Raw genomic sequence first — 23,953 nt, 5'->3', positions numbered from 1 at the left:
CCCTGAACCAAGACAGCAGACCCCCCTGAACCAAGACAGCAGACCCCCCTGAACCAAGGCAGGAGACCCCCGAACCATGACAGAAGACTCAAAAACTTTATCATTTTCTTTGGCGGAATGGTGTAATTGGATTACAGTGAGCAATTTCAAGTTCTTGGGTATCAATATCAATACCTAACATGGACCCAACATATTGATGCAGCTATAAAGAAGGCTATATTTCATAAGGAGTTTGAGGAGATTTGGTATGTCACCAAAAACACTTACAAATTTCTACAGATGTATTGTGGAGAGCATTCTAACTGGCTGTGTCACCATCTGGTATGGAAGGGTGGTACCTACTGCACGAGATCGAAGGAAGCTGCAGAGGGTTGTAAACTTAGTCGGCTATCGTGGGTACTAGCCTGTGTAGTATCCAGGGCATCTTCAAGGAACGGTGCCTCAAAAAGGCAGTGTCCATCATTAAGGACCCCCATCACCCAGATCGTGCCCTCTTCTCATTGCTACCATCAGGGAGGAGGTACAGAAGCCTGAAGACACACACTCAGTGATTCAGGAACAGCTTCTTCCCCTCTGCCATCCGATTTCTGAATAGACGTTGAACCAGTGAACACCACCTCACTACTTTTTTATTTCCTATTTTTGTGCACTAGTTGAAATTAACTACTACATCTATCTAGCTCTATATATATATATATTTATACACACACACACAATACTTAATGTAATTCACAGTTTTCTTTTTCCTCTCTATTATCATCATGTATTGCTTTGTACTGCTGCCACAAAGTTAATAAATTTCACAACATGTGCCGGTTATATTAATTCTGATTCTGACAATCTTCTCGACGTCTGTGCAAAGGTTCCCAATCTTTTTTATGCTGTGGACCCCTACCATTAACTGAGGGGTATGTGGATGGGAACCACTGCATTAGAACTTGAACAAACCAAGTAAAAAGCAAGATCCACTTGGCAGAAATAAGAGAGAGAATAACAAGCTGAAGAAATATTTAAAATTTTAGTCCTGGCAATTCTCCAATGTAAGCAGTTTGGTCATGTGATCTCTGGTCCACTATTCTTTATTGATTGAATAATATGAAAGTATGGTTTCATTATAATAATTTAAATCTTTTTACAATGTCCTTTATCAGCCAAGTTTCTGTCACCAGGTATGCTGATCTTTTGCTTTTCATTAGTTAGAGTTCTCATTGCAAATAGTGGATGGAATTTGTACATTGTGAAGCTTTTATAAAGCAGGGGCTCCTAACCTTCTTTATGCCATGGACCCCTGCCATTAACTGAGGGGCTTGTGGACCCCAGGTTGGGAACCCCTGTTGTAAAATGAGGAGCTTCCACTAGTAATGTGCATAGAAACTTGAAGAAATTTAGTAAAAGTGCCAGAAGTCAGATAAAGAATATTTTTTGCCCCTTCAATGAATTATGATATGCATGATGATGCCCAGAGAGGTGATAGAAGCAACTGCAATGATAACTTTCAAAAAGGAGTCGATGAACACTTGAAGGAGAGAACATTACACAGTTATGGCGAAACCACAATTGGTTTGACTGCACTGTATACACTTCTGTTCAAAGTTCAAAGTACATTTATTATCAAAGTGTGTATACATTATACAACCTTGAAATTTGTCTCCTTGCAGGCAGCCACAAAACGAGAAACCTAAAAGAACCCATTTTTAAAAAATCCGGCAAACACCCAATGCACAGAGAGAGCAAGAGAAACAAATCATGCAAACAATAAAATCAAGCAAACAGCATTCAGGACAAAAGTGTGTCCATAGACACAAAGCCCGGAGCAGTCAGAGCAGGCCCACAACCTCAGCCTCAGTTCCTTACAGTGGAGTCCACAGACACAAAGCTCGTTACACTGAATCGAATTGACTTTATCACTTACATCCTCCACATAAAGGAAAGGTACGTCGCATCCGGTTAGCGGACGATTTCCCTCCACGCCTCTCTGACGTAGTGGGGAACCGCGTACGAGGCAAGTTACAACCTGGCCTTCTGCCAGGTGAGTTTCCAAAGAGATCACCAACTTGTAACCCTGCACGGATGGAAAGCGTGCAGGGGAGCCGGCTGGATTTGAACTCAGGACCTGTCGTCCATAAGTCCGACACTGATGCCACTACGCCACCAGCCGGGTCCATGTACATGAGTAAAAATCTTTTTTACATCTCTGTCTAAATGTGCAATGTGCAATTTATAGTAATTTATAATAGATATTATGTACAACAAGATAGTCAGTATAACATAGAAATACAGCTGTGTCAGCATGGATTAAGCAGTCTGATGTCATGGTGGAAGAAGCTGTCCCAGAGCATGTTAGTCTTGGCTTTTATGCTGCGGTACCATTTCCTGGATGGTTGCAGCTGGAACAGTTTGTGGATGAGGTGACTCAGGTTCCCAGTGATCCTTTGGGCCCTTTTTACACACCTGTCTTTGTAAATGTCCTGAATAGTGGGAAGTTCTTATCTACAGATGCACTGTATTATCAGATTGGAGCTGTGGGTGGGGACACAGTCATGGCTATACAGAGAGTAAAGAAGGGGACTTAGTACACAGCCCTGAGGGGCACGTGTTGAGGATCAGAGGGGCAGAGGTGAGGGAGCCCACTCGTACCACCTGCCGACGATGTGACAGGAAGTCCAGGATCCAGCTACACAAGAAGTGGATTAAACAAGGAGACCCCCATGTCTTTCTTTCTTTTTAAATCTTTTTATTGAATAAGTATACAAAAAGTTAAGCCATAAAGGCACTAATACACTGTTAGAATATAATAAAATTACAGGAGATGTTAATACAAAAAAAAGATACAAACAATGTAATTTAAACATAACATACTAAGGTAACATAATAGTATACTAATTTTTATATATATATATATCAATAGAGAAAAGGAAAAAAAACCCAAAAAAAAACCCACCGTGCAACTAACTAAAAGCAAAGCAAAGCAATGGGCTAACTTGGAACCAAGCAGAGTTAAAAAACTTAAAATCACATCCTCAATCCCGACCTCCATTAAAAACAGTAAAAAAAACAAGAAGGGTATATAAATATGGAGCAAAAAAAGAGGAGAAAAAAAAATTACATTAAATGAAAATATTGAATAAAAGATCTCCAGATCTGTTCAAAGTTAAGTGAGGAATCATAAAGATTGCTTCTAATTTTCTCCAAATTCAAGCATAATATCGTCTGAGAAAACCAAAAAAAGGTAGTTGGAGCATTAAGCTCTTTCCAATGTTGTAAGATACATCTTTTCGCCATTAAAATAAGAAATGCAATCGTTCTACGGGCTGAAAGGGAAAGATTACTGGAAATTTTAGGTAGTCCAAAGATAGCAGTAATAGGCTGAGGAGAGATATCTATATTCAATACCTTGGAGATAATATTAAAAATGTCTCTCCAAAAAGTTTCCAGAGTAGGACAAGACCAAAACATATGAGTTAAAGAGGCTATCTGCCCCGGACATCTATCACAAAAAGGATTAATATGAGAATAAAAGCGAGCTAATTTATCTTTGGACATATGTGCTCTATGAACAACTTTAAATTGAATTAGGGAATGTTTAGCACAGATAGAGGAAGTATTGACTAATTGTAAAATCTGCCCCCAGTCATCCACGGAAATGATAGACCCCAGTTCCTGTTCCCAATCTACTCTAATCTCATCAAATGGAGCTTTCCTAAGTTTCATAATAATATTATAAATCATAGCCGATGCACCTTTCTGACATGGATTAAGGTTAATTATAGTATCTAAAATGTATGTAGGAGGAAGCATTGGAAAGGAAGAAGGTATAATACTTAGGAAATTTCTAACTTGTAGATATCTAAAAAAAAATGTATTCTTGATAAATTATATTTATTAGATAATTGTTCAAAAGACATAAGGGAACCATCTAAAAATAAATCCAAAAACCGTGAAATACCCTTAGTCTTCCAAATTTGAAAAGCACGATCCGTAAAAGAGGGAGGAAAAAATATGTTACCTAAAATAGGAATCGCTAGCCCAAATTGGTTAAGATCAAAAAATTTTCTGAATTGAAACCAAATACGTAAGGTATATTTAACTATCGGGTTAGATACCTGTTTGAGGCGTTTCAAATCAAAAGCAAGAGAGGAACCTAAAATAGAGCCAAGTGTATAGCCCTGAACAGATTGTAATTCCAATGCTACCCATTTAGGAATGGATAGTATATCCTGGTCAAGTAACCAAAATTTCATATGTCGAATATTAATTGCCCAATAATAAAATCTAAAGTTGGGTAATGCTAAACCTCCATCTCTCTTAGCTTTCTGTAAATGTATTTTACCCAGTCTCGGGTTTTTATTTTGCCAAATAAATGAAGAAATTTTTGAGTCAACTTTATCAAAAAAAAATTTTGGAACAAAGATTGGTAATGCCTGAAATATATATAAAAATTTTGGCAAAAAAAACATCTTAACTGCATTAATATGACCAATCAAAGTTAAATATAAAGGAAACCATTAGATGAAAGTTGAGTAATATGGTCAATTAAGGGTAAAAAGTTAATCTTAAATAAATCTTTGTATTTACAAGTAATTTTAATCCCAAGATATGAAAAATAATTATTAATCAATTTAAATGGAAAGTTATGATGTATGGGAAGTTGTTTATTAATTGGGAAAAGTTCACTCTTACTAAGATTTAATTTATAACTTGAAAAGAGACTAAATTGTGCTAATAACTCTAAAACAGCAGGGATGGATTTTTCAGGATTAGAAATATATAAAAGTAAGTCATCAGCATAGAGTGATATTTTATGGGACTTTAAGCCCAGAGTTATCCCAGTAATATTTGGAGATTCTCAAATGGCAATTGCAAGAGGTTCTAGTGCAATATCAAATAATAAAGGACTAAGAGGACAACCTTGTCGAGTGCCTCGAAAAAGAGGGAAAAAAGGTGAGCTTAGAGAGTTAGTACGGACCGAGGCCACAGGAGAATGATATAACAGTTTGATCCAGGATATAAATTTCGAGCTAAAATTAAACATTTCAAGCACCTTAAATAAGTAAGGCCATTCTACTCTATCAAAAGCTTTCTCAGCATCTAAAGAGATAACACACTCAGGAACATTTTGTGAGGGGGTATAAACAATATTTAACAGTGTGCGAATGTTATAAAAAGAGTAACGACCTTTAATAAAACCCGTTTGGTCTTCTGAAATAATAAAAGGAAGTACTTTTTCTAATCTGTTTGCTAATAACTTAGAAAAAACTTTAGAATCAACATTTAATAAAGATATTGGTCTATAAGATGCACATTGAGCAGGATCTTTATCCTTCTTTAATATTAGAGAGATTGACGCTCTATTGAAAGATTCGGGAAGTTTACCAAGTTTTAATGAAGCCTCGAAAACCCTACAGAACCAAGGGATTAATGAAGGTGCAAAACATTTATAAAATTCTACGGTAAACCCATCAGGGCCAGGAGCTTTCCCCAAATTCATAGAGGAAATAACATTCTTAATCTCATCAGTGGTAATGGGAGTATCTAACATAGAAGACTGTGAAATCTCAGGGAAGTCTAGGTTACCTAAAAAAATCATTCATATATTTAGAGTCTCGAGGAGACTCTGATTGATATAAGGAAGAATAAAAATCACAGAAGGTTTGATTAATCCCCGCATGATCAAGTATCAGTCGATTATTTTGATTATAAATCTGATTAATTTGAGATTTAGCATAATTAGACTTCAATTGGTTAGCCAGCAGTTTGCCAATTTTGTCACTATGTACATAAAATTCACTTCTTGTTTTCTTTAATTGGTTTACAATCGAGGACGAGAGTAATAAACTGTGTTCCATTTGAAGTTCAGTTCTTTGTTTATATAACTCCTCAGAAGGAGCCATAACATATTTCTTATCAATTTCCTTAATCTTGTCCACAATTACCAACTCCTCCTGCTTCAGCTTCTTCCTCAAAGCAGCAGAATATGAGATAATCTGACCACGAATATAAGCTTTAAAAGTATCCCAAAGAATGTTCACAGAAATATCCTCTGTATAGTTGATTGTAAAAAAAAGATCAATCTGTTCATTCATAAAGTTAACAAAGTCCGTGTCCTGAAGCAACAGCGAATTAAAACGCCATTGTCTATTATTTTGTGTATTGGCCTGAATTTTAATAGAAAGCTTAAGTGGAGCATGATCCAAAATGGTTATAGAGTCATAATCACATTTAATCACTGAAGAAATAAGACGAGAGTCAATAAAGAAATAATCAATTCTTGAATAGGAATGGTGAACATGTGAAAAAAAAGAAATATCTTTTTCCTGAGGATGCAAAAAACGCCAAATGTCCGTTGACCCAGAATCAGAAAGGAATAAATTAATCAAAGTTGCAGATTTATTAGGTAAGGTCCGTAAAGGAGCCGAACGGTCCAAAGCTGGAGATAAACAGGTATTAAGATCTCTGCCCCAGATCAATGAAAACTCATTCAAATTTGGGAACTGATTGAATAATGATTTATAAAATTCCGGACAGTCCATATTAGGAGCATAAACATTAACCAAAACTACCTTTTTATTAAATAGTAGACCACTAACCAGTAGAAATCTACCATTCGGATCAGAAATAATACCATATTGTATAAAAGTAACTGAGGAGTCTATAAAAATAGAGACGCCTCGAATCTTAGTGTTGGAGTTCGAATGAAACTGTTGTTCCTTCCAGAATTTAAAAAAAACGTAGTCTGTCCCCCCTCCGCACACGGGTCTCTTGTAAAAATAAAATTTGTGCTTTAAGTCTCTGGAACACTTTAAAAACTTTTTTCCTTTTAATAGGATGATTAAGACCATTAGTATTCCAGGAGACAAAATTAATAATGGACTCCATAAACCCTAAAGTCAACCTGCAACAAGGAGGATTGACGATAGGCTCGACCCATGAACCCGGAAAGGGAACAGAACAAATAAGAGATACCGGGAAGGAGAACGCAACCAATACTTCAATAGTGTACATAGCCCAAGAAGAAAGAAACTAAAACGTGAAGCCCCCCCCCACCACCCCCCACCCCATGACCCCAAGGTTAAATCTAACACAGACCAGCCAGAAAGAAGCAAGCACTAAAACTACCCCCATGACTTCCGGTATACGCTCCCTAAAAAAAGTGTAAATATAAAAAAGATCAGCTAATTATAAACCAGTAAAAAAATAAAAAAAGGTAAATCAATTAAAACAAACACTTAATATAACAGAGAAAAAGCCAGAAAATATAAAAAAAAACCGCAACAAACCCCAGACCCTATGAGTAAACAAAAAAAGAAATGAAATTATTAACATAAACTAGTTATGAAAACCTACAAAAAGAAGTAGATTTAAAAACTACAAAATTTAAGGCCTCAAAGGAAATACGTAGAATGACGGTGAGGGAATAACCACCCAGAATCCCCTGGGAAAAAGAAAGGAATGACACAGATAAAAAGAAAGTTTAGCAACCATATTAATTAATCAAAAATAAACTTTTCTGCCCATATAGGGCAAAAAAAAATTAAGACTGACAAATTCACAACCTCCGATCAAACAGAGATAGTTAAAAATTACGATTAAGATGTTGAAGGTGAAAATTGATCCAGATAACTCTGGGCATCCGATGGAGATTCAAAAAAACCGAGGGCTCCATCCAACGTACGAATCCTGAAATGTGCAGAGTAAAGCAGCGCTGGTTTTAAATCCATCTTGTAGAGTTTCCGACATCACAGATCTGTAACGAACCCGTTGATCCCGAATTGGTTTACTGAAATCCTCCACGAATCGGAACTTAAGATCCAAAAAATCAATGTAACCTTTAGATCGAACGAAACGAAACAGTTTCTCCTTGTCTTGAAAGTAATGAAAGCGTAAGATGACATGTCGAGGTTTATCTGACTTAGACGAGTATGATGGAACTCTGTGAACGCGATCCAATAACGGTGGTTGGTCAGGAAATACAGTAGGAAATGCATCTTTTAAAAGTTGAGAAAAATACTTCATAGGGTTATCAGATTCAACAGCTTCACGCACTCCAATCATTCGAAGATTCTGCCGTCGCATTCTGGATTCTAAGTCAGAGTTTTTAAAGGTCAGAAAGTCAAGTTTCTTCTTCATTACATTAATTGTTTCTTCGATTTTCTCCATCTTAAGTTCATTTTGTTGCGTGGATTTTTGAAGATCAGATATAGCTGACTGATATTCCGTAATAGATGTTTGTATCTTATCGATTGAATCGGCAATTTTCTGGAAATTAATTGAAATTTCCGCACGAATCAGTTCCGTAACAGAGGTTGAGATTTCCACACGAATCAGCTCCGTAACGGAGGTTGAAATTTCCACACGAATCAGCTCCGTAACAGAGGTTGAAATTTCCCTTTGAATTAGCTCCGATATAGCTTTCAAAGTCAACGGTGGTTCAGTCGGAGGAAAATCGGTACCTTTCGGTCTAACCGGAGGTTTGCCATCCTTCCCGTTTTTTCCATTCTTAGACATAGCAGACCTTAAACGCATCCGATTATCAAAGAGCCCAATTTATTTCAAAATATTGTAAAAATCGATGCCTTAATGGTTAATTAAAATATAGCTGATCATAAGAAGAAAAACTCAGAGGTAATGGAGCGAGTCAAGAACACGACTTCACTCCATGAGCTCTACTGGAAGTCCCCGAGACCCCCATGTCACCCATTCTATTTAACATTGCAGTGGACCCCTCTAATAAGTACATTGGAACAACGAGGAGGAGGAGTAGAAATTAGTATGGCGGAAGGAAGATCCAGGTGGAAGGCACTAGCATTCACCGATGAAATAGCCCTCCTCAGTGGCTCTCATAACGGGATGGTTGAAAACCTGACCGTTCTAAACACCTTTTGCAAGGCAACCATGTTGGAAGTCAATGTGAGGACAAGGAAAGGTTTTCACTTTGCCATCAAGGGAAAAACTCATATTATAAGTAAAATGCTGGCACGGAATGGAGCCTGGACGGAAGGAATGTGCATTCATTCCTCCGGGCAAGATTGAGAAGTAGCTAGGCTCGAGGATAGACACATGGTGCAGAATATCGGATGAAGGACGGAAAAATAAACTGGCTAAGTGGTTTAAAGGCTTGAAGGCAGCAAAGCTGAAGCCACTGCAGAAGATCGAGCCAATGATGACTTTCATGATAGCGAGAGTCTACTATCACCTAACGAAGTCTCGCAGAACACCTTGAAGGACCTGGATAGACTGATTTGGTCTACAGCAAAAGAGATTCTCCATCTTCCCCACGATACCACTGATGGGGTGTTACATGCCCGAAGGAAAGATGCCTACTGAAGTTGGAGTTACAGATTCCAATTGTGATATTAGAAAGGGGCTGGCACAGGAACCCTCAGAGAACAGAACCATCAGGGACTCATTCTACATGGCCAATGAGAACAACCAGGCCACAACTGAGAGATTAGCAAATCTCAATGTGCCAAAGGAGATAATGGACAGGAAGCTCCACCCGTCAGCATTCCTCACGAAAGAGATGCCCTCTGAGTGGGTCCTATAGACCGAGGAACTAATGGAGATCGAAGAGAACGGGCCCTCAAAGTTCGCTCTGGACTGGAGGTCGCAAAAGTTCAATAAATGGGTCAGATTGAAGCTACAAGGATCAGGAATCAGAGTTTTAAGAACAATGAGCTCTCGAATGGATGGCTGAAGGAACACAAGGGCTGGAAGGGGTACCAGCTAGTGAATACTCTGCTGTTGAAATGCAGCCAGTATGCCACAAGGTGCACGAGGAATAAAGGAAGGCCAGACAGGGTGAAAACCTGCAGGAGGTGTGGTATAGCCAATGAGACTCTGGTGCACATCTCGGGGTGTTGCCTTTCAGTCAAGAGCTGCCGAATTAAAAGACACAATAAGATCGTCGGCAAATTGAAGGAAAAAACTGGGAAGTATGGCTGGGAAGCGTTTGTTGAACCACATTTAAGAGCAGAGGATGGATCGCTGTGGAAACCTGACCTTATCTTTCTGAAGAGAGGCAGAGCAGTCATGGTCGACGTAACAATCAGGTACGAGGACAACCAACAGTCCCTCAAAAAGACTTGGAAAGGGGAGGAGGAGAAGTACAGGTACCTGACCCAGCAAATTAAGTGGTAACCGGAGCGAGAACGGTGGGGTATTTTGGTTTTGTGGTAGGAGCAAGAGGTCTGCTGGAGGAAGAGAATAACAGACTGATGGTGTGCCTGGGAATTAAGGGGTTCAAGATGTTTGCAAGGGACATTTGTAGTCTTACAATACAACCGACAATGGACATCCTGCAAATATTTATGGACTTTTAGGTTGCTATAGATGCCAGTTATAATATACCAGGGATAAGAAATAGACTGGTCACCTGGATGTCTGTTAAATAGATTTCATACCTCCATGGTTCATCCGGGGAGGCAGACACGCAGAGTAAAATTTACGAGAAGGAAACATTACCGTGTTCTTAGTCATGGCAATGTTAAAAGATCTATCTAACGCTCACATTCCCTCGTCCCATTCTATTGGACACTGCTTCACAGCCCACAAGATCGGTGATATTACAGATTAATAGCCCTCAAGATCGGTGTTATTACAAATTAATAATCCACAAGATCGGTGATATTACAAATTAATAACCCACAGGATCGGTGATATTACAAATTACACCTGAACTCGTCACTGGCAGCGGTGGGAATCAAATCCTGGTTGCCTGGTTCCCTGGATGGAGCAAGTCTACAATCCTCTGCAGCCTCACTCGCCCATGCGGAGGGCAGTGAATACCTGGAATGAGCAGCCTGAGGAGGCCGTGGAGGCAGATACAATTCATCATTATCATGTGCTGTGTCATATGATGTAGGTGATCATGGTCAACGACCATCCACCACCTGCTCCCATGGCTTCACGTGACCCTGATCTGCTGATCTGGGGGTTTTGCTGAGCAGGTACTCCACCTTGCCCAAGAGAGACTTGCAGGCTAGTGGAGGGAAGGAGTGCGTTACACCTCCTTTGGTATATACATATCTCTTCCTTGGCACCCAAGGTAAAATTACAACATTTTAAAAGTGATTTGAACAGGTTCTTGGATAGAAAAGGGACAGACGGGCACTGGCCCAAAGCAGATAAAGGGAATTAGCATAGATAGGCATCACAGGCAGTGTGGTCAAAGAGGAGCAGAGAGGGATGAGTCCAGTGCTGCATGATATTATGAACAAGTAAATTGTAATTGACTGGATGTCTCCTTGTAAGAACTGAAAAGTAGAGAGTGGATAAATATTCTCTTACTCTGTGATTTTGTTTTTGTTATTTCTACTCAAGGTGTTTGCAAAATATTCTACAATTAAAATGTTTTAATGTTCGTATGTCAAAGGATTGCTGATCTTTTTCAGAATCAGGTTTAATATCACCAACATATGTTGTCCTTGTGGCAGCAGTACAATGCAATACATAATAATAGAGAAAAAAACTGAATTACAGTAAGTATATATATTTTAAATAGTTAAATAAATAGTGCAAAAATAAAAAAGTAATGAGGTAGTGTTCATGGGTTCAATGTCCATTCGGAAATTGGATGTCAGAGGGGAAGAAGCTGTTCCTGAATTGTTGAATGTGTGTACCTCCTTCCTGACGGTAACAATGAGAAGAGGGCATGTCCAGGGTGAAGTGGGTCTTTAATGATGGATGCCACCTCATTGAAGATGTCCTGGATATTACGGAGACTAGTGTCCATGATGAAGATGACTAAGTTTACAACTCTCTGCAGCTTACTTTGATCTCCCCACCCCCCCCCCCCGCCATATCAGACGGTGATACGGTGATGCAGCTATTTGGAATGCTCTCCACGGTACACCTGTTGAAATTTTTGAGTATTTCTGGAGATATACCAAATCTTCTCAAACTCGAAATGAAATATATCTGCTGCCATGCTTTCTTTACAGCTGCATTGATACGATGTGTCCTCGGAAATATTGACACCCGGGAACTTGAAATTGCTCACTCTCTGTTCCCTCAGTGCGGGACAAATGTTCAGCAAGTTCTGTCATTCATATTGCTTTAGAATATTTCAGTGTCACATTTCTTGAAGCTGATGCACTATTTTAATGAGAGAGCACAACACAAAAAGCCCAGTTGCCCAAGAGTAGGGTGGCATAGTGGTCAGCGCAACGCTTTACAGTACAGGCAATGTGTGTTCAATTCCCACTGTTCTCCATGAGGAGTTTATACGTTCTCCCCATGACAATATGCATTTCCTCCAGGTGCTCTGGTTTCCTCCCACAGTCCAAAGGTTGTTAAGTTAATTGGTCATAGTAAATTGTCCCATGATTAGGCTAGAGTTAAATTGGGGTTGCTGGGCAGTGTGGCTTAAAGGGCCGGAAGGATTTCCTCAGCACTGTGTCTCAAAAATTAAAATTTTAAAGAATCTCTGAAAGAGATCACTCAAAATAGGAAGCTGGTGTCAAGGCATAAGTCCATTACAATCAGAGAGCAACTATAATGAAAATAATTAAAATTAGAAAACAGGTGCAAGTTTTTTAGGGGTTCAATGATTGAATTTAATATCAGAGAATGTATCCAGTATACAACCTGAAATTCTTATTCTTCACTGACATCCACAAAACAGAAGAACCCAAAGAATGAGTGACAGAAAAAGGTTAGAACCCCAAAGACACCATGATTTTGAGTCCATCAAAAACTGCAGTCCAAAACCCAGCACTTCAACATGGCATAGACTCTTTCTCTCTCCCTCACTAGCAAAATAGAGGTATCACCCCTTCCACAGCGAGAGGAAGACGAACAGCTTTCAATGTTACAGTCAACAGCACCATTTTTATTTGGATTTCTTTGACTTGAGAATCTTCGGCAAACTCTATCTTGCCATTGTGAGAGAGAGGGTAGGCAATCACTTGAGTGCAGGGGCCTCCAACAGCTGCTCCTGCTGTCTCGATGTTCCATCTCACATGGACACCTTTTTAAAACAGAGAATTTTAAAACTACCCCTTTTATTCACTACACATGGCAGATTGATCATTTTGAGGATTATTGCCATGTTGAGGTAATTCATCATTGCAAAGGATTCAGATTTATTCAACAAAAAATATGCAGTTATACAGCCACTCAAGGTAACAACACAGTACGCAACAATTAGCACAATGATTTACAGCGCGAGCGACCTGGGTTCAGTTCTGCTGTTGTCTGGAAGGAGTTTGTAACCGCGTGGGTTTCCTGTGGGTGCTCTGGTTTCCTCCCACATTCCAAAGGCATATGGGTTAGTGAGTTGGGGCCAGAAGCATGGCGCCATTTGCAGGCTGCATCCCAGCACATCTTTGGACTGTGTTGAGCGTTGCTACGAGCAATGCATTTGAATGTACATGTGACAAATAAAATTAGTCTTGAGTTTGAAATCTGTGTGATAGAGAAGATATTTCAAATTCTAATGTGAGCTCTGTTGGTAAAAATAATTGATTTCTTTCAGCTCATGAGGATGAGGATAAGGATGATGACTTCCGGGCTCCACTCTACAAGAATGTGGAAATCAAAGGAATCCAAGTACGGATGAAATGGTGTGCGACATGTCATTTTTATCGGCCACCCAGATGTTCTCATTGCAGTGTGTGTGATAACTGTGTTGAGGTAAGAAATGTGGTTGTTACAATTGCTTATTAAGGTGCTAACACAACAGCACATTAAACATCTTCCTTATTTGCCTCACCAGTTATTTTCTCCACCAGTTATTTTCCCCTCTCCAAGATCACTGACACATCAATGATTCAATTTAAAATCACAGAATTATACAATATACAACCTGAAATTCTTATTCTTCGCAGACATTTGTGAACAATAAAAACCTCAAAGAATAAATGACAGAAACATCAGGATCCCAAAGCTCCTCCGTCATGCCTTCCACGCACAAGCAGCAGCAGAGCATCGACCTTCCCCCTTCCCTCACTAACCAGCAAAAACACCAACCCTCCCCCTTCCCCCACTCACCAGCAAAATAATCAACCATACCCCTTCCCCCACTCACCAGCAAAAACACCAACCCTCCCCCTTCCCCCACTCACCAACAAAATCACCAACCCTCCCCCTTCCCCCTCTCACCAGCAAAAACACCAACCCTCCCCCTTCCCCCACTCACCAGCAAATTCTCCAAACCTCCCCCTACCCCCACTCACCAGCAAAATCACCAACCCTCCCCCTACCCCCACTCACCAGCAAAATCACCAACTCTCCCCCTTCCCCCACTCACCAGCAAAATCACCAAACCTCCCCCTTCCCCCACTCACCAGCAAAAACACCAACCCTCCCCCTTCCCCCACTCACCAACAAAATCACCAACCCTCCCCCTTCCCCCTCTCACCAGCAAAAACACCAACCCTCCCCCTTCCCCCACTCACCAGCAAAATCACCAACCCTCCCCCTTCCCCCACTCACCAGCAAAAACACCAACCCTCCCCCTTCCCCCACTCACCAACAAAATCACCAACCCTCCCCCTTCCCCCTCTCACCAGCAAAAACACCAACCCTCCCCCTTCCCCCACTCACCAGCAAATTCTCCAACCCTCCCCCTTCCCCCACTCACCAGCAAAATCACCAAACCTCCCCCTACCCCCACTCACCAGCAAAATCACCAAACCTCCCCCTACCCCCACTCACCAGCAAAATCACCAAACCTCCCCTTACCCCACTCACCAGCAAAAACACCAACCCTCCCCCTTCCCCCACTCACCAGCAAATTCTCCAAACCTCCCCCTACCCCCACTCACCAGCAAAATCACCAAACCTCCCCCTACCCCCACTCACCAGCAAAATCACCAAACCTCCCCCTTCCCCCACACACCAGCAAAAACACCAAACCTCCCCTTCCCCCACTCACCAGCAAAAACACCAACCCTCCCCCTTCCCCCACTCACCAGCAAAATCACCAAACCTCCCCCTTCCCCCACTCACCAGCAAAATCACCAACCCTCCCCCTTCCCCCACTCACCAGCAAAATCACCAACCCTCCCCCTTCCCCCACTCACCAGCAAAATCAACAACCCTCCCCCTTCCCCCACTCACCAGCAAAATCACCAACCCTCCCCCTTCCCCCACTCACCAGCAAAAACACCAACCCTCCCCCTTCCCCCACTCACCAGCAAAATAAACAACCCTCCCCCTTCCCCCACTCACCAGCAAAATCACCAACCCTCCCCCTTCCCCCACTCACCAGCAAAAACACCAACCCTCCCCTTCCCCCACTCACCAGCAAAATCATCAAACCTCCCCCTTCCCCCACTCACCAGCAAAATCACCAACCCTCCCCCTTCCCCCACTCACCAGCAAAATCACCAACCCTCCCCCTTCCCCCAATCACCAGCAAAATCACCAACCTTCCCCCTTCCCCCACTCACCAGCAAAATCACCGATCCCCTTCCCCCACTCACCAGCAAAATCACCAACCCTCCCCCTTCCCCCAATCACCAGCAAAATCACCAACCCTCACCCTTCCCCAACTCACCAGCAAAAACACCAACCCTCCCGTTCCCCCATTCACCAGCAAAATCACCGATCCCCTTCCCCCACTCACCAGCAAAATCACCAACCATCCCCTTCCCCCACTCACCAGCAAAATCACCAACCATCCCCTTCCCCCACTCACCAGCAAAATCACCAACCCTCCCCTTCCCCCACTCACCAGCAAAATCACCGATCCCTGTCCCCCACTCACCAGCAAAATCACCAACCCTCCCCCTTCCCCCACTCACCAGCAAAATCACCAACCCTCCCCCTTCCCCCACTCACCAGCAAAATCACCAACCATCTCCCTTCCCCCACTCACCAGCAAAATCACCAACCCTCCCCTTCCTCGACTCACCAGCAAAATCACCAACCCTCCCGCTTCCCCCACTCACCAGCAAAATCACCAACCATCCCCCTTTCCCCACTCATCAGCAAAATCACCAACCCTCCCCCTTCACCCACTCACCAGCAAAATCACCAACCCTCCCCCTTCCCCCACTCACCAGCAAAATCACCGATCCCCTTCCCCCACTCACCAGCAAAATCACCAAACCTCCCCTTCCCCCACTCACCAGCAAAATCACCAACCCTCCCCCTTCCCCCACTCACCAGCAAAATCACCGATCCCCTTCCCCCACTCACCAGCAAAATCACCGATCCCCTTCCCCCACTCACCAGCAAAATCACCAACCTTCCCGCTTCCCCCACTCACCAGCAAAATCACCAACCCTCCCCCTTCCCCCAATCACCAGCAAAATCACCAACCCTCACCCTTCCCCCACTCACCAGCAAAATCACCAACCCTCCCTCTTCCCCCATTCACCAGCAAAATCACCAAACCTCCCCATTCCCCCACTCACCAGCAAAATCACCAAACCTCCCCCTTCCCCCACTCACCAGCAAAATCACCAACTCTCCCCCTTCCCCCACTCACCAGCAAAATCTCCAAACCTCCCCCTACCCCCACTCACCAGCAAAATCACCGATCCCCTTCCCCCACTCAGCAGCAAAATCACCAACCATCCCCCTTCCCCCACTCACCAGCAAAATCACCAACCATCCCCTTCCCCCACTCACCAGCAAAATCACCGATCCCCTTCCCCCACTCACCAGCAAAATCACCAACCATCCCCCTTCCCCCACTCACCAGCAAAATCACCGATCCCTGTCCCCCACTCACCAGCAAAATCACCAACCCTCCCCCTTCCCCACTCACCAGCAAAATCACCAACCCTCCCCCTTCCCCCACTCACCAGCAAAATCACCAACCATCTCCCTTCCCCCACTCACCAGCAAAAACACCAACCCTCCCCCTTCCCCCACTCACCAGCAAAATCACCAACCCTCCCCCTTCCCCCAATCACCAGCAAAATCACCAACCCTCCCCCTTCCCCCAATCACCAGCAAAATCATCAACCCTCCCCCTTCCCCCACTCACCAGCAAAATCACCAACCATCTCCCTTCCCCCACTCACCAGCAAAATCACCAACCATCTCCCTTCCCCCACTCACCAGCAAAATCACCAACCCTCCCCCTTCCCCCACTCACCAGCAAAATCACCAACCCTCCCCCTTCCCCCAATCACCAGCAAAATCATCAACCCTCCCCCTTCCCCCACTCACCAGCAAAATCACCAAACCTCCCCCTTCCCCCACACACCAGCAAAAACACCAACCCTCCCCTTCCCCCACTCACCAGCAAAATCACCAACCCTCCCCCTTCCCCCAATCACCAGCAAAATCATCAACCCTCCCCTTCCCCCACTCACCAGCAAAATCACCAACTCTCCCCCTTCCCCCACTCACCAGCAAAATCACCAACCCTCCCCCTTCCCCCACTCACCAGCAAAATCACCAACCCTCCCCCTTCCCCCACTCACCAGCAAAATCACCAACCATCTCCCTTCCCCCACTCACCAGCAAAATCACCAACCTTCCCCCTTCCCCCACTCACCAGCAAAAACACCAACCCTCCCCTTCCCCCACTCACCAGCAAAATCACCAACCCTCCCCCTTCCCCCACTCACCAGCAAAATCACCAACCATCTCCCTTCCCCCACTCACCAGCAAAATCACCAACCCTCCCCCTTCCCCCACTCACCAGCAAAATCACCAACCCTCCCCCTTCCCCCACTCACCAGCAAAATCACCAACCCTCCCCCTTCCCCCACTCACCAGCAAAATCACCAACCCTCCCCCTTCCCCCACTCACCAGCAAAATCACCAACCCTCCCCCTTCCCCCACTCACCAGCAAAATCACCAACCTTCCCCCTTCCCCCACTCACCAGCAAAATCACCAACCCTCCCCCTTCCCCCAATCACCAGCAAAATCACCAACCCTCACCCTTCCCCAACTCACCAGCAAAAACACCAACCCTCCCGTTCCCCCATTCACCAGCAAAATCACCGATCCCCTTCCCCCACTCACCAGCAAAATCACCAACCATCCCCTTCCCCCACTCACCAGCAAAATCACCAACCATCCCCTTCCCCCACTCACCAGCAAAATCACCAACCCTCCCCCTTCCCCCACTCACCAGCAAAATCACCAACCCTCCCCTTCCCCCACTCACCAGCAAAATCACCAACCCTCCCCCTTCCCCCACTCACCAGCAAAATCACCAACCCTCCCCCTTCCCCCACTCACCAGCAAAATCACCAACCCTCCCCCTTCCCCCAATCACCAGCAAAATCACCAACCATCTCCCTTCCCCCACTCACCAGCAAAATCACCAACCTTCCCCCTTCCCCCAATCACCAGCAAAATCATCAACCCTCCCCTTCCCCCACTCACCAGCAAAATCACCAACTCTCCCCCTTCCCCCACTCACCAGCAAAATCACCAACCATCTCCCTTCCCCCACTCACCAGCAAAATCACCAACCTTCCCCCTTCCCCCACTCACCAGCATAAACACCAACCCCCCCTTCCCCCACTCACCAGCAAAATCACCAACCATCTCCCTTCATCCACTCACCAGCAAAATCACCAACCCCCCCTTCCCCCACTCACCAGCAAAATCACCAACCTTCCCCCTTTCCCCACTCACCAGCAAAATCACCAACCATCCCCCTTCCTCCACTCACCAGCAAAATCACCAACCTTCCCCCTTCCCCCACTCACCAGCAAAAACACCAACCCCCCCTTCCCCCACTCACCAGCAAAATCACCAACCTTCCCCCTTCCCCCACTCACCAGCATAAACACCAACCCCCCCTTCCCCCACTCACCAGCAAAATCACCAACCCTCCCCCTTCCGCCAATCACCAGCAAAATCACCAACCCTCCCCCTTTCCCCACTCACCAGCAAAGTCACCAACCCTCACCCTTCCCCCACTCACCAGCAAAATCACCAACCATCTCCCTTCCCCCACTCACCAGCAAAATCACCAACCCTCCCCTTCCCCCAATCACCAGCAAAATCATCAACCCTCCCCCTTCCCCCACTCACCAGCAAAATCACCAACCATCTCCCTTCACCCACTCACCAGCAAAATCACCAACCCTCCCCTTCCCCCACTCACCAGCAAAAACACCAACCCTCCCCCTTCCCCCACTCACCAGCAAAATCACCAACCCTCCCCCTTCCCCCAATCACCAGCAAAATCACCAACCCTCCCCCTTCCCCCACTCACCAGCAAAATCACCAACCCTCCCCTTCCCCCACTCACCAGCAAAATCACCAACCCTCCCCCTTCCCCCAATCACCAGCAAAATCACCAACCCTCCCCCTTCCCCCACTCACCAGCAAAATCACCAACCTTCCCCCTTCCCCCACTCACCAGCAAAATCACCAACCCTCCCCTTCCCCCACTCACCAGCAAAATCACCAACCCTCCCCCTTCCCCCACTCACCAGCAAAATCACCAACCCTCCCCCTTCCCCCACTCACCAGCAAAATCACCAACCTTCCCCCTTCCCCCACTCACCAGCAAAAACACCAACCCTCCCCCTTCCCCCACTCACCAGCAAAATCACCAACCCTCCCCCTTCCCCCACTCACCAGCAAAATCACCAACCCTCCCCCTTCCCCCACTCACCAGCAAAATCACCAACCATCTCCCTTCCCCCACTCACCAGCAAAATCACCAACCCTCCCCCTTCCCCCACTCACCAGCAAAATCACCAACCCTCCCCCTTCCCCCACTCACCAGCAAAATCACCAACCATCTCCCTTCCCCCACTCACCAGCAAAATCACCAACCCTCCCCCTTCCCCCACTCACCAGCAAAATAAACAACCCTCCGCCTTCCCCCACTCACCAGCAAAATCACCAACCCTCCCCCTTCCCCCACTCACCAGCAAAATCACCAACCCTCCCCCTTCCCCCACTCACCAGCAAAATCACCAACCCTCCCCCTTCCCCCACTCACCAGCAAAATCACCAACCCTCCCCCTTTCCCCACTCACCAGCAAAATCACCAACCCTCTCCCTTCCCCCACTCACCAGCAAAATCACCAACCCTCCCCCTTCCCCCACTCACCAGCAAAATCACCAACCCTCCCCCTTCTCCCAATCACCAGCAAAATCATCAACCCTCTCCCTTCCCCCACTCACCAGCAAAATCACCAAACCTCCCCCTTCCCCCAATCACCAGCAAAATCACCGATCCCCTTCCCCACCATGCAAGCAATAGCAAAGCCCCCAGAGAGATCTTTATCTAGAATTCATCGAAAAGCTACAGTCCGTAACCCAGCACTTCAGTGTCTCAGACAGGCTCTCTCCCACTGGCGATGGAGAGACAGAGATCGCTCCTGCAGCAAATTAGCGCGGGAGACCAGCAGCTCACTGTTTCGATGTTACAGTCTATTGCGACGCTTTCCCGAGGCCCCCAAGTCGAGGACAGACAGGCTCTCACCTTCGAGAGAGGGGTTGCTCAAGTACAGAGGCTCTCTTCCAAAAGTAGCATACCCTGCCTGCTGCCCCGATGTTCCAGTCTCCCATGACACTTCAGTTGGCAGCATTGGCGAGGAGCCTTTGCCTTTTCCTCTACTGACGCTGGAAACTTGTGAATACCTTGTTCAGGTAGCCATTACTCGTGTGTAAGTCACGGTAAACTGGTCATGCTGGCAAGGTTTAATCCTTCATTAGTCTTGTGATTCCAGTGAGGTCTATGAACAGTGATTAGAAGCCAGACCCCTCCCCGACAGCTTTATCGGATCCACTTCCAAAGGCTAAATAAGTGGATCAGCAATGCAGAGATCTGAACTAATATTTCAGAAGCATTGGTTTAAATCTATTGACATTTTATGTAATTTAATTAATATAGTAAAAACCTAGTGTCAATAATTGTGATAATAAAACTTTTGAATTTTTAAAAAAAGACATCTAATTCACTAATATCCTTTAAGACCACACAAGTAGGCAGGTAAAGAAGGCATTTTGCATGCTGACAAACATGAGAAGTTCTACATATGCTGGAAATCCAGAGCAACACACACACAAAATGCTGGAGGAACGCAGCAGGTCAGGCAGCATCTATGGAAAAGAGTAAAACAGTTGTTGTTTTGGGGCCAAGACCCCTCTTCGGGCTGTGTCCAAAACATTGACCATTTTGCATGCTGGCCTTCATTAGTCAGCTGATCAAGATTGGGAGTTGGGACATTACGTCGCAGTGACGTAAGTCTCTGGTATGACCGCACTTTGGAATATCACAAACACGGGAAAATCTGCAGATGCTCGTATTCCAAAGCAAAACACACAAAATGCTGAAGGAACTCAGCAGGTCAGGCAGCCTCCATGGAGAGGAATAAACAGTCGACGTTTCAGGCCAAGACCCTTCATCAGGACTGGAGAAAAGTAGAATTGAAATGGGTAGCTTCCCAGTTCTTTAATTGAACCACCTCCCCGTCTCCCGGCTTTACCTATCACTTATCACCTTGTACTTCTTCCTCCCCTCCCCCTGCCTTCTTATACTGACTTCTCATCTTTTATTCCAGACCTGATAAAGAGTCTCAGCCCAAAACGTCAACTGCTTCTTCCTTTCCATAGTTGCTGCCTGGCCTGATGAGTTCCTCCTGCATTTTGTGTGTGGTACACTTTTGAGTATCGTGTACAGTTTTGGTCACCCCGAGATGGGAAAGATGTCAAGCAGGAGAGGGTTGAGAAGAAGGTGCTGCCCAGATTTGAGGGTCTGAGTTATCGGGAGAGGTTGGCCACGCTGGATCTTTACTCCCTCGAGTGGAGGAACATGAGGAGTAACCTCACAAAAGAGTATAAACTCATGAGGGGTATGGATAAGGTGTAGGCTCATAGCTTTCTAGTGGAATTGGAAGCTAAAAACTAGAGGGCACAGATACTAGATAAAAGGGGAGAGTTTTTAAAGAAACCTGAGAGGTAACATTGTTAAACAACGGGATGAGTACCTTCTGTAAAACCATTTGTACCGTCTCGGATAAAATCCAAGCAATCTGAAGAAAGTTTGCACAGTTAATAGAATTGTAAACTTAACATCTCAGATTACAATTAGTTGAAAGTGGGATGGGGTCCATAAAGTATTTGAGTTGTGCAGAAACTGCACTTGTAATCAGCTGACCTTAGTACTATTCTCTTGTTCACGTGCTGTCCCAAGATATTCTCATTTCTCACATGTCAGGCTATGCCTCCTCTTGTGCCAAGATGAGGTTACCCTCAGGGTGGAGGGCAACACCTCATATTCCATCCAGGTAGCCTCCAACCTAATGACATGAATATCGATTTCCCCTTCTTATTAAAAAAAATCCCTCCTCCTTCCCTTTCTCCTATGGTCCACTTTCCCCTCCAATCAGATTCCTTCATCTCAAGCCCCTTACCTTTCCCACCCACCTGGCTTCACCTATCACATTCTTGCTAGTCCTTCCCTTCCCACCACCATTTTATTCTGGTGTCCTCCCGCTTCCTTTCCAGTCCTGAAGAAGGATCTCAGACCTTCTTAATAAACGTCAACTATTGATTTATTTCCATAGATGCTGCCTGACCTGCTGAGTTCCTCCAGCAATTTTTGTGTGTTGTTTTCTCAGTTATAGTTAATATCACCACCAAGTAATTGTTGAACATTTGTGAAAACAGTACAGGCCATGTATCACAACCTTATCAACTAAATTGGATCTCTAAGAAATCAAGAAGCTTTCAGCACTGCTTTGGGACTGAAGAACGGGACACCAGAGAGTGATTGGTTTGCATTTCCCTCCATCAATTCTCAGAATAACAAGGAACATTGCCAGGTCATAAGCGAAGAACATCTGTATGAATTACTTAAAAAAAAATGCAGCCTGCAATGGAAAAAAGTTTATATATCAAATGTTGACAATCCTTCACAATGAGAAAAAGCTGTTCCTGACTTCTTTGTCTTGCTTATTTGGTTTCCAGGACTTTGATCATCACTGTCCATGGGTGAACAACTGCATAGGACGAAGAAATTACCGCTACTTTTTCCTCTTCCTGCTCTCCCTAAGCACGCACATGGTTGGAGTGTTTATTTTTGGGCTGATCTACGTTTTAAATCATATTGAAGAGCTTTCTGCCCCACGCACTGCCATCACGTATCCTTTGCTGTTCTAGTTAATCCTTCATTCAGTTTTCAGTGACCTGTATTCAATTTAGGGCCCCCACCCAAGAAAGGATGTGCTGGCTTTGGCAAGGGTCCAGAGAAGGTTTACAAGGATGATTCCAAAAACGAAAGGGTTAATGTACGAGGAGCATTTGATAGCTCTGTACTCGCTGAAGGGGGACCTCATTGAAACCTACCAAATACCAGCATGGTAGCATTTGATGCTGCGCAGTGGTTAGCACAATGCATTACAGTACAGGCCTGGTTTCAATTCCCACAGCTGCCTGTTAGGAGTTTGTACATTCTCCATGTGACTTTGTGGGTTTCCTCCAAATACACTAGTCTCTTCCCACAGTCCAAAGTTGTACCAGTTGGTCGGTTAATTGGCCTTTATAAATTGCCCTGTGATTGGGCTAGAATCAAATTGGGCATTTCCGTGCTGTAGCCCACTAAATAAATAAATATTTAAAAACCTACATAGAGTGGATGTTTTCTATGGTGGGGGAGCCTCTGACCAGAGAGCACAGCCTCAGGATACAAGGACGTCCCTTTAGAACAGAGATGAGAAATTTCTTTAATCTGTGAAATTCATTGCCACATTCGGCTATGGAGGCATGCCATTGGGTATGTTTAAAGCAGAGGTTGGTCGGTTCATGTTTTGTAAGGGTGTCAAAGGTTTTGCAAATAATTCAAAGGAATTGGACTGAGAGGGATAATAAACCAACTATGATGCAACGGTGGAGCAGACTCCATGAGCCAAGTGGCTTAATTCTGCCCTATTGCTTATGGTTTTATGGACTCCCCTAAGCTCACCATTCAGAGCTATAAACTCCTTTACCTGTTCCTTGTGACAAGACATAGTCTCCACACACTCTTGCTTCCTCCATGTTGCCCCTATTAAGGCTTCCTGAGAAGGGTTGTG

General features: G+C 44.5%; 1 protein-coding gene across 2 annotated transcripts in view; it reads left to right on the top strand.

The window, feature by feature from the left end:
- zdhhc8b (zinc finger DHHC-type palmitoyltransferase 8b) overlaps positions 1–23,953 on the top strand; it is a 283,381-nt gene that overhangs the window by 208,432 nt on the left and 50,996 nt on the right. For both annotated transcript variants that reach the window (XR_010021238.1, XM_063074112.1), the window contains exons 3-4: positions 13,475–13,632; positions 22,851–23,023. Coding sequence is in view for 1 of the 2 variants with exons in the window: in XM_063074112.1 (XP_062930182.1) it covers positions 13,475–13,632; positions 22,851–23,023 (331 nt within the window). In the remaining variant the exon portion in view is untranslated. The remainder of the gene's footprint in view (positions 1–13,474; positions 13,633–22,850; positions 23,024–23,953) is intronic.

This window comes from Mobula hypostoma, chromosome 21, assembly GCF_963921235.1.
Source record: "Mobula hypostoma chromosome 21, sMobHyp1.1, whole genome shotgun sequence".
NCBI lineage: Eukaryota > Metazoa > Chordata > Chondrichthyes > Myliobatiformes > Myliobatidae > Mobula > Mobula hypostoma.
Note: the sequence above shows the minus strand (reverse complement) of the source record. Positions and strands in the feature narration are given on the sequence as shown.